Below are 18169 nucleotides of genomic sequence, written 5' to 3' on the forward strand. Positions count from 1 at the left end.
ATACACCCCATGTTGGCTTCGAGTAGCGCCAGATGTATCCAGCTGCACATGAAATAAATAAAACAGTTTGGTGGCTTTCATTACGAGTGCAGTTTTAGCTGAATTTATGATGCTCGGCCACTCTTGCCAAATGGAAAACTACATTTCAGTACAGCAGGCTTCCACAGAAGTTGGAGGTTGCCATTTGATATGTCACTGTGTCAGTCTATAAATGGAATTTGTCCCAAAATAAAAAAAAACAAAGACAAAAAAAAAAAAACACCAAAGGGACATTATAGTGGCATGGGGATGGAAGGAACCATCTGATGTAGGAAGACCCCACCATGGCAAGTGGAGAGCCATTGAACCATTACACATCCAGTATGAGAATAGACTGGCAATGCCATGTAAAGCACCTGACTAAGAGAGAAGCTTTGGGGGATTGCAGCTGATTTTAGCTGGATGGAAGATGGCACCAAAGAGATTGGCTGTTGGCAGCTGCCTGTTATAAAGGGCAGTTATCAAGAAGGATCATTGGGTTTAAAGGTTCAGTGTTTCACAGAGATGCCATGGGATTTTTTGGAGCATCTTCCACACTGAAAGGGGATCAAACCCAGGTGTGGGGCTTTAAAAGCCATTCCCTTCCAGTGACTAACCAAGTCTGAAATTGGGGTTAGAAGTTACTGGCAAAAATAATGAGAGAGACTAGGAGTTGAGCAGAACAGTTTAATGGAGGGCAAGAAGGAGAAGTCCACCCACCAACCACTAAACCTTTAAAGAGGAAGATCCTATGGGGCTACAGAACCTTCTCTTCCTTCAATACCTTGCAGTCACCGTTGGCTCATCCCTTCTTTTATTGAGCTAAATTAACTTTTACCCCTTTTGAACTTTGTATTCTGGACTGGAGTAAACCATAGACTTTTGCTATGTCCTGTGGTGTCTTTCACAGAAGACACTGTTGTGTGTTGCATTTCAGAGTGCCATCTTGACTACACCATGCTGACTAAGAGCTTTGAGCTGTGCTGGCCAGATGAAGGGACATTGAGACCCCCTTGACTGGCATTGTAGGATCTCCTGCCCTGAGATTCGCTACTTTTGCCTCCCTTCAGTAGACTGGGTGCCTTATTTATTGGATGGCTGATGTTCATTTCTATCCAAGCAGTCATAGATTCTCTTCTGTGAGTTGTGGCCTATCTCTTACCTGTGTTATCTATCTATCTATCTATCTATCTATCTATCTATCTATCTATCTATCTATCTATCTATCTATCTATCTATCTATCTATCTATCTATCTATCTATCTATTATATAGTGCCTTTCACATCTATCTATCTATCTATCTATCTATCTATCTATCTATCTATTATATAGTGCCTTTCATATCTATCTATCTATCTATCTATCTATCTATCTATCTATCTATCTATTATATAGTGCCTTTCACATCTATCTATCTATCTATCTATCTATCTATCTATCTATCTATCTATCTATCTATCTATTATATAGTGCCTTTCATATCTATCTATCTATCTATCTATCTATCTATCTATCTATCTATCTATCTATCTATCTATCTATCTATCTATTATATAGTGCCTTTCACATCTATCTATCTATCTATCTATCTATCTATCTATCTATCTATCTATCTATTATATAGTGCCTTTCATATCTATCTATCTATCTATCTATCTATCTATCTATCTATCTATCTATCTATCTATCTATCTATCTATCTATCTATTATATAGTGCCTTTCACATCTATCTATCTATCTATCTATCTATCTATCTATCTATCTATCTATCTATCTATCTAGTTTTATTCATTAGTGTATTTTTTGGTTCAGTAAGTAATTAATTAGTTATATTTATATTTTGTAATTTATTTTCTAATTAATTATTCAATTAGTTTGATAGTTAAATAATGAGCTTGCTTATGCATATCCCTTTATATCTTTGTCTAGTAATTTGTGAGCTAATTAAATAATTGATTTCTTAAGTAAATAATACTTGTTTTTTGTAGTTATATATTTGTTTGCGTTTGTATTTATATGGTAGACTTGTTACGTGTTTTTTTTATCTATTTGTTCATTTCATACAGTATATGAGGGGGTACACCCTGCACTTGTCACTAGCCCACCCCCAAGGCAGCAGACTCTTGTAGTGGGAGCTCGACCCTTTCCCTGCTCCACCTCACAGTGCACCTTTGAAGGCCATTACCCAGACAGCACTGTCAGGCTGGCCCTCCTGCTGACTGCCTTCTCCTGGGACGTCTCTTTGCATATCCCAGACTGCTGTGCCCCCCCACCTCCCCCATCCCCCTTCTCTGCTGGCTTAGCTCGCTTTCACAGATGACCTGAGCGAGGTTATGCAGGAATGCAGAGGCTCTATCACACAACTGGTTGAACAGAAGACCCTCCATCTTACTAAATCAGTAGAGAAAGCTGAAAATAACTCCTGCTGTCATATATTTTTTTTTTTTGGTGAGGTGGGTCTCTACAGCATGAGACCCTAGTAAATGCTGGAGGGTGGCCAGGGAAGCCCCTTCAAATTTAAAGCTGCAGAACAGTGTCAGTCTTTGCACACTTTATTGACAGCTCGTTGTTTGGTCATCTGTTCGGCACTCTAAGCTATATAATAATTTGAAAGGCGCTATATAAAGTGGTAAATAGTGCTGAAATATCCTTATTATTAGTCTTGCATGATAAAAGAATTGTGGATTTATGCATTTGTGTACCCTTTGATAGGCTGCCATTCTGCCTTGGGTGGGTTCTTACCTTGCTCCTGATTGGACGGTGTCTCCCATGCTGTTTAAGAATAAGGGGATTTAGGAAAGTGAAGGAAAGTTGCATGTGAAACAGAAGGGGGGCTGCGTGTTTATTTAGAGAGACCACTGGGTAGGCTTAACTGAAGTCTGAGGAGCTTTGCCTACATTTATAATCCTTGCCCTGTTGATGGGAAGGGGGGATAAGAGTGGGCACAGGTACCTGGCTTTTAGTTCAGTGCTGCTTTGCACTCAAATACCATTTCTAGAAAATTCTGGAAAACATGAAATCTTCTTATGAATAATATTTCATTTGCAGGCTATTTATATAAGTACAAAGCTTATTAAATGCAAAGACAATACGGGCAAGGTGAATTAAATTCTTAATTTTCACCATTGACTACATAAACATGCATCATGTCTTAGGTGTACATTTGTTAGTTTCCAATGAAGGTTTGATAGACGATCATTTAAAGCCGCTTTTTATGGTGGGCACTGGCTCAACTGTCTGCTGGGAGAGTAGCCCACACCCCACTGGAATATCATTAAGAAGTAAAGAATGCACTGGTGAGCGCAGTAAAGGGGCTGGCAGGCCAAGAAAGACCTCCACTGCTGATGACGCAAGAAATCCTCACCTTGGCAAAGAAAAAAGACCCAAATCATACACCGTCTTAAGGGGGCCGATGTGGACATGTCAGAGACCACTGTCTGCAAAAAACATCATGAACAGAAATACAGAGACCACATTACAAGGTGTGAACCACTAAAACAGGAGGACCAGATCCAGATAATAGTTTGTGAGAAAGGACTACAAAGAGCCTGCGGAATTCTGGGAAAAGACAAAGATAAACCTCATCAGAGTGATGGCAAGTGTGGAGATGGAAAGGAGATCCAAAGCAGACCACCTCATCTGTTAAACATGGTGGTGCTGGGGGTGTTATGTCTTGGGCATGTATGGCTGCCACAGGTCCTGGCATACTTCTCTTCATTGACGATGGCAGTGCTGATGGTAGTGTAAGGTGTGTGGAAACATCTGATCTCTTCAAGTTCCAGTAAATGTCTCCAAACTCAATGGACAGCCCTTCATCCTACAACATGATCCCAAAGGCAATACAGGAGTTTGTCACAAATAAAAAAAATGGGAAATTCTTGAATGGCCAAGCCAGTCACCTGATCTATATCCAAATGCTGAAGAGTAAACTTAAGGGGGACAATCCCCTGAAACAAGCAGGAGCTGAACAACAACAACAACAACATTTATTTCTATAGCACATTTTCATACAAATAATGTAGCTCAAAGTGCTTTACATGAAAAAGAAAAGAGAAATATAAGACAAAGTAAGAATTAGAATAAGACAACACTAATTAACATAGAATAAGAGTAAGGTCCGATGGCCAGGGAGGACAGAAAAAACAAACAAAAAAAACTCCAGACGGCTGGAGAGAAAAAATAAAATCTGCAGGGGCTCCAAGGCCATGAGACCACCCAGCCCCTCTGGGCATTCTACCTAACATAAATGATAAGTCATCTTTGTATTCAGGGTTCTCATGGAAGGACTTAATGATGATGGTCATGTAGACTTTGGACCTTTAATCCATCAATGTAGGACATCACGGTGCTTTGATTAGGAGGTGGTGGCGCAGATCGCCACCACAGAAAACCGGGAAAAGAAGAGAGAGTAGGGGTCAGTACGGATTTTAGAGCCATCATGAATAGTTATGATAATTAATTGAATATCCAGAGTTTCGGGATTAAACTAAGATGAAGCTATGAGAAGGCCATGTTAAAGTCATGTGTTTTCAGCAGTTTTTTAAACTGCTCCACTGTATTAGCCTGGCGAATTCCTCTTGGCAGGCTATTCCAGAATTGAGGTGCAGAGCAGCAGAAGGTCGCCAGCCTCACCACTTCTTTTAAGTTTAGCTCTTGGAATTCTAAGCAGACCCTCATTTGAGGATCAAAGGTTACGATTTGGAATATAAGGTGTCAGACATTCAGATATATAAGATGGAGCAGATTATTTAAGGCTTTATAAACCATAAGCAGTATTTTAAAGTCAATCCTGAATGACACAGGTAACCAGTGTAGTGACATCAAAACTGGAGAAATGTGTTCGGATTTTCTTTTCCTAGTTAAGATTCTAGCAGCTCCATTCTGCACTCATTGCAAATGATTTATGTCTTCTTTGGGTAGACCTGAGAGGAGTGCGTTACAGTAATCTAGTCGACTGAAAACAAATGCGTGAACTAATTTCTCAGCATCTTTCACTGATATAAGAGGTCTAACTTTTGCTATGTTTCTTAAGTGAAAAAATGCTGTCCTAGTGATCTGATTAATATGCAATTTAAAATTCAGGTTACAGTCAACAGTTACCCCTAAGTTTTTTACTTCCGTCTTGACTTTTAATCCTAATGCATCAAGTTTATTTCTAATAACCTCATTACATCCATTATTGTCAATCACTAAAATTTCTGTTTTCTCTTTATTTAGCTGGAGAAAATGACTATTCATCCATTTAGAAACATAAGCAACACATTGTGTTAGTGAAACAACAGAGTCGGGGTCATCAGGTGCTATTGATAAATACAGCTGCGTGTCATCAGCATAGCTGTGGTAGCTCACGTTGTGCCTCGAGATAATCTGACCTAACGGAAGCATGGCTGCATTAGAGGCTTGGCAGAGCATCACCAGAGAAGATCCTCCACATCTACTGATGTCCATGAATCGCAGACTTCAAGCAGTCATTACATGCAAGGGATCTGTGACAATGTCCTAAATATAAAAAACTGCCATTGCTGTCTGCCAAATATTATGGTGGCCTGAAATGCAGGGACCGTGTAGAAAAAGTGCTGACATGGAACAAATCCCCTTAAAGGAAAGTTTGCAATGTTCACTTAAATCATTCTGATTTATATGGTTTGAAATTATAAACTGTGGTGTTTGGCACTAAATCAAGGAGAAACGTGTCCTTTTTCCTAGCACTATGGAGGGCACTGTATGTAGTTAGGTTGACGCGTGACTCTAAATAGGTCCCCAATGAATGGCGTTAATCATTAGGGTGAATGGACTGGCATTTGCTTTGGAGATGATTTCTGTGTCTGTTGCTGCCAGGACAAGCTCCAGCTTCATGAGACTCTGAGCAGGCACAGGAAATGAAATGAGCAGATGGTTAAGCGGGTTCAGGTGCCATTGGATTACGGGAGAACAGATTCAGGTGGCATCGAAGAATGGGAGGGCAAGGACACCAAGGAAAGGGCGACTCAGTTAGTCGGTTTTTTCCTCTTAATTGATGCACTTTTTTTTTTACCTTCTCCGCAGATGCAGGAGCTCGAGCAGCGAGTGATGGAGGCAGACCAGCGGGCAGAGCAAGCTGAGAAACAGGTAAGTCCCTCTACTGGCAGTCTAGCTCATCTACCATGGGAAGAATGGACATTTTCTGGGAGTGTTTTATGTGATGCAACTTTTCAGAGGGTCTAAAACCAGAGAGCCATTTGGCCCGCCATTCAGGCGCAGGTGGCATCAATGTGGACGAGACACACTTGAGGAAAGACGGAGAGCTCCTGGCTTCAAACGTCTTTACCAGTGGGTTCACAGATATTGACTGGTTTGGTGCCCTGCTTTCATTTATGGTCTGTCAGGGATGCTGCAGAGTGGTCCCTGAACATGGAGATAACCAAGAAGGTAAGTAAAGAAGGGGGTTTATTTTAACAAGAATATGAACATCCAAAGGGGAGTCAAAACACAAGGAGGTGTAATTAATAACAAAAATTAGAGCCTCTCTGGACGTACCCACACACACGAGAGTGTCCCGCAAAAGCCCCATGGGGGTGACTGACCGACTTGACGTCCTGTAAGTTCTTGAATTTTCCATTCCTTCTTCTGTAACCACTGGCCAAGTACACCTTTACCGATACTCCTCTACCAATCAGCTCAGTGGTGTTAATGGGGTCACCTCGGGCCAGATCTTACCCTCTAACACCCATGTGGTTACCTTCCCAGAGCGCCCCCTGGTGTTCCCATAGCTCACTGCCAATTTAATCAGTCCATTTATCCTTAAAGGATTAGGCAGCGCAACAGGCTGGACATGTGCAGCCATTTCTAGCTGCTGCGGTCTGTTGGCATGGGGAATCTGCCACATTGATTCCATGTATCCCACTCTCCAGACATTAATTCATGGAAGAGCTTCCCAAGAAGATTACTGTACAATTAAGAACCCTCTGTTTGGCATCCCTGCCAGGACGTTTCCCACCTGGTGTCTCATCCAAGATGCCACCCAAACACAGTGCTGTTGGGACCCTGACCTTGACAACCTTTACAGAAGTCCACCCTATGAAATGTTTTTTTGTTCTTTTCTAACACATGTGGACATATCAAGAGGCGATCTTCTTTTAAACTTTACGTTAAATAAGAGTGATGTGCTATACTTTTGAAACAAAAAAAAAAACAACAGTGAGAGCCATTATCCACAAATAGCAAAAACATGGAGCAGTGGTGAACCTTCCCAGGAGTGGCCGGCCGACCAAAATTACCCCAAGAGCGCTGAGACGACTCATCCGAGAGGTCACAAAGACCCCAGGACAACGTCTAAAGAACTGCAGGCCTCACTTGCCTCAATTAAGGTCAGTGTTCACGACTCCACCATAAGAAAGAGACTGGGCAAAACGGCCTGCATGGCAGATTTCCAAGACGCAAACCACTGTTAAGCAAAAAGAACATTAGGGCTCGTCTCAATTTTGCTAAGAAACATCTCAATGATTGCCAAGACTTTTGGGAAAATACCTTGTGGACTGATGAGACAAAAGTTGAACTTTTTGGAAGGCAAATGTCCCGTTACATCTGGCGTAAAAGGAACACAGCATTTCAGAAAAAGAACATCATACCAACAGTAAAATATGGTGGTGGTGGTGTGATGGTCTGGGGTTGTTTTGCTGCTTCAGTACCTGGAAGGCTTGCTGTGATAGATGGAACCATGAATTCTACTGTCTATCAAAAAATCCTGAAGGAGAATGTCCGGCCATCTGCTCGTCAACTCAAGCTAAAGCGATCTTGGGTGCTGCAACAGGACAATGACCCAAAACACACCAGCAAATCCACCTCTGAATGGCTGAAGAAAAACAAAATGAAGACTTTGGAGTGGCCTAGTCAAAGTCCTGACCTGAATCCAATTGAGATGCTATGGCATGACCTTAAAAAGGCGGTTCATGCTAGAAAACCCTCAAATAAAGCTGAATTACAACAATTCTGCAAAGATGAGTGGGCCAAAATTCCTCCAGAGCGACATAAAAGACTCATTGCAAGTTATCGCAAACGCTTGATTGCAGTTATTGCTGCTAAGGGTGGCCCAACCAGTTATTAGGTTCAGGGGCAATTACTTTTTCACACAGGGCCATGTAATTTTGGATTTTTTTCTACCTAAATAATAAAAACCATCATTTAAAAACTGCATTTTGTGTTTACTTGTGTTATATTTGACTAACGGTTAAATGTGTTTGATGATCAGAAACATTTTGTGTGACAAACATGCAAAAGAACAAGAAATCAGGAAGGGGGCAAATAGTTTTTCACACCACTGTAATTCTATTAATTTTATCTCAGTGAGTGGTTAGTACTGCTGCCTCACAGCTCAGTCACAGTTTTGGCCACAATAATCGGTCCAGCATAGTTGACAGACCTACCCGAAGCCATTAGGGTTGCTTAAAAGTTCACTGCACCATTACAGTTCACTCACAACTTGCTTAGTTCCTCCTGCCCCCATTAACTTTGATGCATTTCTTTGAGATGGTCAAAGTATCTGAACATCTTCCCCACTGTGCTGAACTCAAGTTGAAGGGAATTCAGCGGGGTTCACTCATCCACTAGTGCTTCCCTAGAGAATGGGTTGGTTAAACTTAAGAAAAGAGGACACGGTGAGTCAAGAGGGCCTGTTTGAAACGGGCGTAAGATATTGGAGTGAGAAGAATCTCCAAGATTATCCACATAACATAGCAAATCATTACAAAGACCAAGAGCCCATCCTATCAGCTTTGGGCTCAAGGTAGGAACCGACCCTGGAAGAGGCACCACTGTAGGGCCAACTCACACAGGGCCAGATTGGAATGGACAACCATCTTAACACACATGTCTTTGGTATGTAGGAGCAGGGCGTCTTAATGCATGGGCATGCTAGGCATGCTGGGCAGTTGCCCGGGGGCCCCACGAGCATAGGGGCCCCATGCCAATCTATTTATGTTGTGACTTGCTGAGTGGTTGTGTAGGTAGGGGCCCCAGTGCACTGCTTTCCCAGGAGGCCTATAATGCTGTTAAGATGGCCCTCTGTAGGAGGACAACCCAAGCACTATAAAGCACTACATTCACCTAAAGGATTATTAGGAACACCTGTTCAATTTCTCATTAATGCAATTATCTAATCAACCAATCACATGGCAGTTGCTTCAGTGCATTTAGGGGTGTGGTCCTGGTCAAGACAATCTCCTGAACTCTGAAAACTGAATGTCAGAATGGGAAAGAAAGGTGATTTAAGCAATTTTGAGCGTGGCATGGTTGTTGGTGCCAGACGGGCCGGTCTGAGTATTTCACAATCTGCTCAGTTACTGGGATTTTCACGCACAACCATTTCTAGGGTTTACAAAGAATGGTGTGAAAAGAGAAAAACATCCAGTATGCGGCAGCAGTCCTGTGGGCGAAAATGCCTTGTTGATGCTAGAGGTCAGAGGAGAACGGGCCGACCGATTCAAGCTGATAGAAGAGCAACTTTGACTGAAATAACCACTCGTTACAACCGAGGTATGCAGCAAAGCATTTGTGAAGCCACAACACGCACAACCTTGAGGTGGATGGGCTACAACAGCAGAAGACCCCACCGGGCACCACTCATCTCCACTACAAATAGGAAAAAGAGGCTACAATTTGCAGGAGCTCACCAAAATTCAACAGTTGAAGACTGGAAAAATGTTGCCTGGTCTGATGAGTCTCGATTTTTGTTGAGACATTCAAATGGTAGAGTCAGAATTTGGCGTAAACAGAATGAGAACATGGATCCATCATGCCTTGTTACCACTGTGCAGACTGGTGGTGGTGGTGTAATGGTGTGGGGGATGTTTTCTTGGCACACTTTAGGCCCCTTAGTGCCAATTGGGCATCGTTTAAATGCCACGGGCTACCTGAGCATTGTTTCTGACCATGTCCATCCCTTCATGACCACTATGTACCCATCTTCTGATGGCTACTTCCAGCAGGATAATGCACCATGTCACAAAGCTCGAATCATTTCAAATTGGTTTCTTGAACATGACAATGAGTTCACTGTACTAAAATGGCCCCCACAGTCACCAGATCTCAACCCAATAGAGCATCTTTGGGATGTGGTGGGACGGGAGCTTCGTGCCCTGGATGTGCATATCACAAATCTCCATCAACTGCAAGATGCTATCCTATCAATATGGGCCAACATTTCTAAAGAATGCTTTCAGCACCTTGTTGAATCAATGCCACGTAGAATTAAGGCAGTTCTGAAGGCGAAAGGGGGTCACACACCGTATTAGTGTGGTGTTTCTAATAATCCTTTAGGTGAGTGTATAATATGTAGTAGTGGAAATGAAGTTGGAGGAACCATGCAAACATTTGTATCGCCCATTGCTTTTTGGCTTTACATTTTGTCTTTTCTCTTTCAGCTACAGGTTATGGAAGAAAAGCTGAAGTCTGCTAACGTCCATCCAAGTGAGTCGGAGAATGCGCTCTACCGAAGGTACCAGGAGCTGTCCAGCCAGGCGAGAGAGAAGGACGAGATGATCCAGAAGCTGGAGCTGCAGCTCGAGAATCATGTATGTCAAATATAATATTTATATGGCGGCATTAATGGCATCAGTGAGCAAATAATATATAACTTAACCTTTGCTTCCACAGTGTTGGAACCAAGATACTAGATCTACAGTAGAACGACATCCAGGGTATCTGAAGCTGAAGCAGATGGGGCAATCAGCCCCTAAAAGGAGTAGCAGCTACACTTCAATACTCTTTAGAGAGATTGGTGATGTCCTGAAGGTCACTGGCTTCAAACTCAATCAGTCCCTGACCTCTAATCCTAAAACACGGATAGCAAAAGCTGTCAATTAGAAAACAAAGTGTATTATTAGCATTTACTATGGTGACACAAACAATCATGTTTTATGTATATTTACCAAAAATGAAATCAAATTTGGATTTGAGAGTCACTAGGCTTTGTACACTGGGAACCAAGTTTCCTGAACTATTCTAGAACATTTCAGTAATTATTTACCTCTCTGATGCTTATCTTTCTGATCAAATCAGTGAATTACTTTATAAAGAAATCCATTATATAATGCAGCACCTTGGTGACATTCTCTCAAGAAGGTTATCACAATAGACTCTTTTCCACTGCAGGGACCTTTTATCAGGAACTTTTTAGGAAGTCTGGAATGTTTGTAACATTCTAACTGCAGGCCTTGTTTTTTAATGCTCCTATTCCAGGGTATGTAGTTCTAGTTCACCCAGGAACTGTCATGGGTAGGGACTGGTAATGAATTGCGCTGATTGGTTGACTTGGCTCCATCTTACAAATATATTAGTAGTTTGGACTTTGAATTGTAAAAGGTGAAGATAGAGTGCTGCACTTTGCACCACATCACCCTTCATACCCGTCTCCCTGGTGTGCCACGCCATGCGCCACATCGAAGCAATAATGTCCCTTGTAAAGTCCTGATCACTTCAAAGGAATAAGGTGGAGGACCCCCCCAAGAACTGCCAAATGCACCTTTACAGACTCTTCCTCACTACTTCCACGGTGTGCTGTGCCATGTGGTGCATCAAAGCAATATTTCCCTTTGTAAAAATCAAAAATCTATGGGATGACTTGAAGCAGGCTGTCCATGCTCGACAGCCTTCAAATTTAACTGAACTGGAGAGATTCTGTATGGAAGAATGGTCAACAATACCTTCATCCAGAATCCAGACACTCATCAAAGGCTATAGGAGGACAGCGTCTACAGGCTGTTAGATTTGCAAAAGGAGGCTCAACTGAGTACTGATGTCATATCTCTGTTGGGTGCCCACATTTATGCACCTGTCTAATTTTGTTATGATGCATGTTGCATATTTTCTGTTAATCCAATATACTTAATGTCCCTGCTGAAATCCTACTGTTTCCATAAGGCATGTCAGATATTAAAAGAAAGTTGCTACTTTGAAAGCTCAGCCAATGATAAACAAAAATCCAAGAATTATAAATATATATAAAAAAAATATATATATATATATTGTGGTCCCCGGCCGGGGCTTGTGCCTCCTCCAGACCGCGAGGGGGAGTCCGTCCTGGTTCTGTTGGGAGCCACGGGTCGAGGGCATGGAAGCCCTACTCTGTAGGGGCCCGTGGTCACCGCCAGGCGGCGCCCCGATGCCGGTTTATCCCGGGGAAAGGCGACCGTGGAGACACGGACGGCTTCGGTCGCAGCGGCACTTCCGCCACACAGGGTGTGGCCACCGTTAAGTGCCGGAAGCAGCTGGAGCCCATCCGGGTTTCCATAAAAGGAGCCGCCTCCCTCCAGTCAGCGGTGGAAGTCGGGAGGCAGTGTTGACGGAGCTGGAGAGAGGACAGGAGGTGGCTAGGAAGCAAGGCACAGACTGTGGGCCCTGGACTTTGGGGGATTCAGTGCCAGGGGCACTGGGGTTGTGTGAGTGCACGTGACTTTTATATTTGTGTAAATAGTGTAAATAAACAGTGTGTTGGGTACAAAAATGTTGTCCGTCTGTCTGTGCCGGGGCCAGCGTTCACAATATATATATATATATATATTGTGTATATATATATATATATATATATATATAGATATATACTGTATATATACATATATATTTTAATATTTGTACTCGCTTCACTTGCCAATACCACCCCACCCCCCGTCCTGTGCTACACTGCCACTCACATTGTGAAGCGGGGGGCTGAATGCACCCCAAGGAGATGCGGTTGCTCCTCCGAAGCCCCCCTCTTAAACGGTAATACAATAGGAAACAAAGACAGTTTTTTTTTTTACCTCCTCTTTGCTCGATCAGCTGCTGGGTTGCTGCTGCCGTGCTATGTAATTTGCATCTTGCGTGGCACTTCAAACATTTGTCTTTTATTTCCGTCCCCTGGCGTGGTTAAATCTCTTGGCACAAAGTCTCGTCTTGTGTGACGTGAGTTCTTGATCTTTTTTAGTTTATAATTTTAAAAATGGAATAAGAATCTGAAAATCTAACAACATCACATTAAAGTTCGATAAATTCTGAAGAGAATGATTCCAAACATTTACTGTATATGTAGATTTCAAAATAAGTCCGATTTAAAGCATGACAAAAAACATGACATAAAAAGTGACATAAAATCGTAGCACAGAATCGTTTCACTTTTAGGCTTAGGATTTTATATATAGAGAGTAAATATATTCCTTGTGCGCTACTTTATGGATCATGTTAAAGCCATAATCTCCCCTGTGAAGTCGCGATCGCTTTAAACCAATAAGGTGGAGGGTCCCCAGTGAACACCTGACCGTGCCACACTTTGCATGGCATCACTCTTCATAGCCACCTCCCTGGAGTGCCGCACTATGCACCGCATTGCAGCAATAATCGCTTCAGCCTTAACCAACCATTCATAAAACAAATGTTTAAAATGCCCATTTATATTAGGTTTACATCAGTGAGGATTAGCGACTGTGAAAGAACAACGCTTCATAAAGGCTCCTTGGCAGGCCTCATCTGCACTTGGCTTTATTTTGCAGTTGATAGATGGCCGTGCTGTGCTGGTCAGAATGACCCATTCTGTGTTTTTATGGTGACATTCTCCCACACGTTACTCCTGGCGGGAGTACAGCCCTTTTGGATCTCCTGGAGTTCAGTATACATGATGAAGGAATGGATGTTACAAGGGGTCGGCGTTTGCCATCATCATCATCAATTCTGACCTTCTTCATAGTTAGTAGTTCAGGTTGTCATATTGTTAGATTAGCAGATGCTGCAATTCATCGCTGCTTCTTCTGGGGTCTGAGAATAAAAATGAAAGGTGGGATGACTCTGACAGTGACTGCATTCTTCTGTCTCTAGAACCAGCAGAGAGCACACGAGGCCCGAGTGATTGAAGAAAAAGCTGCAAAAATCAAGGAGTGGGTGACCTTCAAACTGCGTGAGGTAGGAGGCTTTACACTTGTGTGTGTGTGTGTGTGTGAAGAAGAGCCTCAAATGTTCTGTGTGGCCCTCTTGTTTCTGTAAAAATAAGTCCAGACGTCCCATACATTCATGGAGACTCCCGTTGGTGAGTGTAGTGGAATGAGCCTGTTGTGGAGAAAGGACGCCTCTCAGTCAAAAGCCCGAGAAGCCATGTAAGCCGAGGCGGTTGTTGTCTCTCTCTACTTGTAAGAACATTCAGTCCATTAAGCTTGTTTGTTTAGCTACTAGCGAAGCTGTCCCAATATCTCCTCCAGATTCTTCTTAAAGGTTCTCAAGGTTTCTGCTTCAACGCCATGTCTCGGTAGTTTGTGCCAGAGTCCCACAACACTTTGCATGAAGGTGAGCTTACTGGCTTCAGCATCAAAAGTATTTCCCCTTAATTTCCAAGTGTCCTTGACTTCACGATTCACCATTAATGAGTCTACTTCATCAATGCCTTTCACTATTTCAAAACGTGTGAGCGGCTAAGATGGATGTTTTGTGCAGTTTGCATGGGTTGATAACATGAACCCACTGGAGACGGCTTACGAGGGGTACAGTGAAATCCTTCCAAGGCATGGCAGTCATATGACAGCACAGGCAGTGTGTGTGTTTGTCGAGGCTGGTTTTCAAAACTGAGGAACATTTAATGAGACGTAACTCCTTATTGCTTAGCACTGCTGCAGATTCCATAGCTGGTCAGGGTTAGTATGTGCGATTTTGGTCCTCAAACTCTCCGATTGTGGGTTCAAATCCTGCAATCTGGCACTGTGTGACCCTGAGCAAGTCACTTCACCTGCCTGTAGTCTTACAGGAAAAACAAAAAAGAAACAACAAGAACACCAATAACATTTATTTCTATAGCACATTTCCATTTTAATGATGTAGCTCAAAGTGCTTAACGTAATGAAGAAAGAGAAAAAAGACAAAATAAATAAGAAAATAGATTTAGGGAACATTAATTAACGTAGAATAAAAGTAAGGTCCGATGGCCAGGGAGGACAGAATGTAAGCAAATGTTTCTCAAATAGTGTTAGTCGACCCAGATAAAGGGATTAGCCTAATAAGATAATAATAATAATAATAATAATAATAATAATAATAATAATAACAGGCATATTGGAGGAAACCCACAGAGGGTGCTTGTTGAATTCATTCATTCATTGGTCAATAGTCAGTAATCATGTTCATTAATGTTAATGTTCATTCATTTATCAAATCATTTATAAATGAATTAATCATGTAATTATAAATTATTTAATTTTATTTAACTATTTCATATTCATAAATTCATTAATAGGGTTCATTAATGCAGCAACTGTTTTATTCCTGCATTCAATACAAATGAATACATTCATTCATTTTTATTTGTTATTTACAAATTCATTTACTAATATTAATGAATGAACTCTTGTGAAATAAACAGCCTCGACAGACAGAAAAAGGTTTGGGGCAGCAACCCGTATACTTGAGCCCTGGCTGCAAAAGGCAAATAAAGTTGCAAAGATGTGTACAGGTTCGAGTCCAACATTCGACTGACTAGAAACAGGAAGTGTGGCGGGTTTTAAGTTGACTGTCAGGAAGTGATGTCTTCAGGACCGGAACCAGAGGCAGGCATAATTTCCAGTTTTTGATCTGCAGAGATAAGAGAGAAAGGATCATTGTGCCCCACAACCCCCTGGCCTGGCGTGGAATTACCTTCAGTTGGTCCTTTTAGCTGCCCCCTAATCGCACATGTGTTACGCTCTTTATTAATGAAGTAAATGAATGGTTTATTAATTTATTCCTTTATTCATTAGTTGCTGTAAATGTATGCATTTATACTTTGATTATTTAATATGTACATCAATTCAGTTTATTAATCCATTTCTTCAGTTGTTTAAACATTCATTCATTTACAGGAAATTAGTAAATTAAATGAGTAATAAATAAGTTTAGTTCATTCATTCGTTTGTCCATTCATTCATTTATTTATTCATTCATTCTCACATCCATATCTCAATTTATTAATAAAGCTTTATTATAAGGTATATTACATTTTCATTTATTTGCTAGTTAGACACTTTTATCCAAAGTGACTTACAAAAGGGTAAACATAATCGACAACTTATTTTTTGCGTTCAATGAGTGCAGGCACAGAGTGTTTTGAACAATCCTCAGTTAAATTCCAAGTTCCGATTATATGAATTACTAAATGCAGAATTGGTACAAATATAAATGCAGATTTCTGAAAAAACACAGAGAACAAGGCAGAACTGATAAAACATAAATGGAAAACCAGCATTATCTGTTGTCACACACATGCGCACAGGGGACAGTTCCAAGACTCTAGTGATTCTCTGCCACTCCAGGGTTGGCACTGTGTGCTATGGCTGTTTCTTTTCCTACCTCAGCAGACCAGGAGACTGACGGCTGTTACACCAACAATGTCACTTCCTGTGCCTGTCTGTTTGGACCCGCCTTTTCCTGCTGGAAACCAACATAACCGGAAGCTCCGCCCTTTTGAGCAGTCAGATCCAGACTCCCGTCTGAAAAGATTTCCTCTATAACTCTGCTTTTTCAGTTTTAATTATATAGAGTTTGCCTATGGGTGCCTGAACTCTCCATTATTATTGTATTTTACATTAATTGATTGATGCACTGTGGGGCAGTTGACAAAGATGGAGATTAAAATCATACAAAAGAAAGTCCATCCATCCATCCATCCATCCTCTTCCGCTTATCCGAGGTCGGGTCGCGGGGGCAGCAAGCAGAGGGCCCAGACTTCCCTCTCCCGGCCACTTCTTCCAGCTCTTGCGGGAGAATCCCAAGGCGTTCCCAGGCCAGCCGGGAGACATAGTCCCTCCAGCGTATCCTGGGTCTTCCCCGGGGCCTCCTCCCAGTTGGACGTGCCCAGAACACCTCACCAGGGAGGCGTCCAGGAGGCATCCTGATCAGATGCCCGAGCCACCTCATCTGACTCCTCTCGATGCGGAGGAGCAGCGGCTCTACTCTGAGCCCTTCCCGGATGACTGAGCTTCTCACCCTATCTTTAAGGGAAAGCCCAGACACCCTGTGGAGGAAACTCATTTCAGCCGCTTGTATTCGCGATCTTGTTTTTTCGGTCACTACCCATAGCTCATGACCATAGGTGAGGGTAGGAATGTAGATCGACTGGTAAATTGAGAGCTTTGCCTTACGGCTCAGCTCCTTTTTCACCACGACAGACCGATGCAGAGCCCGCATCACTGCGGATGCCGCACCGATCCGCCTGTCGAAAAGAAAGTCAAAAATGGAATTACAGTCAAAGATAGAAAGATGACGCAGGGTTTGAGGACCGACCTGAGCTGCAGGTTTTTCTTTTTTTGTTCTTTATTTCACCCTATCCAATATCTCGTATTAGGAATTTGAGCACAGGGTCAGTCTTTATACAGCGCCCTTGGAGCAATTGAAGGTTAAGGGCCTTGCTCAAGGGCCCAGCAGAGTAGGATCTATTTTGGCAGTGACGGGGATTCAAACTGGTAACCTTCAGGATGCCAGTGCAGATCCTTAGCCTCAGAGCCACCACACCGACCTCTAAATACTGCTACCTCGAGTCCAGTGCTGCCAGGATATGCTCTGAATTGAACTTGGCCTATTCATAATATGACTGAATGACTTGCCCAAATTGTCAAGAGTTGGCACGTTGGTTATTGTGTGATCTGTGTTCAGTTCTTCAGGTGGTCCCACCTGTGTCTGTGCGGGCTCTTTCCGTTGCTCTGTGTTTCCTCTTGTTTTTATGTTAGGAGTATTGGTCATTCTTGGACCTGACTTAGTGAGCCCTTCCTTGCATTTGTGTCTACTTTGCGCTAAGCAGAGCTGGGATAGACTATAAGCTGAAGTAAGCAGGTCCCAAAAGTGAAAGAAAAGCTGAAGTAGACAAGGGGTGGCCCACTTCTTAGATTTGGGATCAATTCTTGAGCTGGTCATTTTGTGCTTGGCCATTCTCCCTAGGTATCTCTTGCTTATCCAAAAGATGTCAACCTTTTGTGGGTCTGTGAGTGGGGCTGTGCAAGTGCAGCCAGCACTGGAATCTAGTCCAGAGTTCATTTTCTCTATGTACCTCATGAGTAGGCCCTAGTGGCACCATGGGTTAAGAAAATGGATGGATAATGCAAGCAACATAATGTTACTTGATGTAAACTGGAGATGACTAAGGAGTCATGTTTGTGTGATCTTAGTGTTCTTGAAATTCAGTATGCGGCTCA

At 42.4% G+C, this 18169-nt stretch overlaps 1 protein-coding gene across 3 annotated transcripts in view; it reads left to right on the forward strand.

Annotated features, from left to right (window-relative positions):
- The window catches only part of plekhh1 (pleckstrin homology domain containing, family H (with MyTH4 domain) member 1), a 158000-nt gene that overhangs the window by 66609 nt on the left and 73222 nt on the right, over nucleotides 1-18169 (forward strand). For all 3 annotated transcript variants that reach the window (XM_039741703.1, XM_039741704.1, XM_039741705.1), the window contains exons 3-5: nucleotides 6066-6128; nucleotides 10418-10567; nucleotides 13842-13925. In XM_039741703.1, coding sequence (XP_039597637.1) covers nucleotides 6066-6128; nucleotides 10418-10567; nucleotides 13842-13925 — 297 coding nt within the window. The remainder of the gene's footprint in view (nucleotides 1-6065; nucleotides 6129-10417; nucleotides 10568-13841; nucleotides 13926-18169) is intronic.

The sequence above is a fragment of the Polypterus senegalus genome, chromosome 18 (assembly GCF_016835505.1).
Source record: "Polypterus senegalus isolate Bchr_013 chromosome 18, ASM1683550v1, whole genome shotgun sequence".
In the NCBI taxonomy this organism is placed as follows: Eukaryota; Metazoa; Chordata; class Cladistia; order Polypteriformes; family Polypteridae; genus Polypterus; species Polypterus senegalus.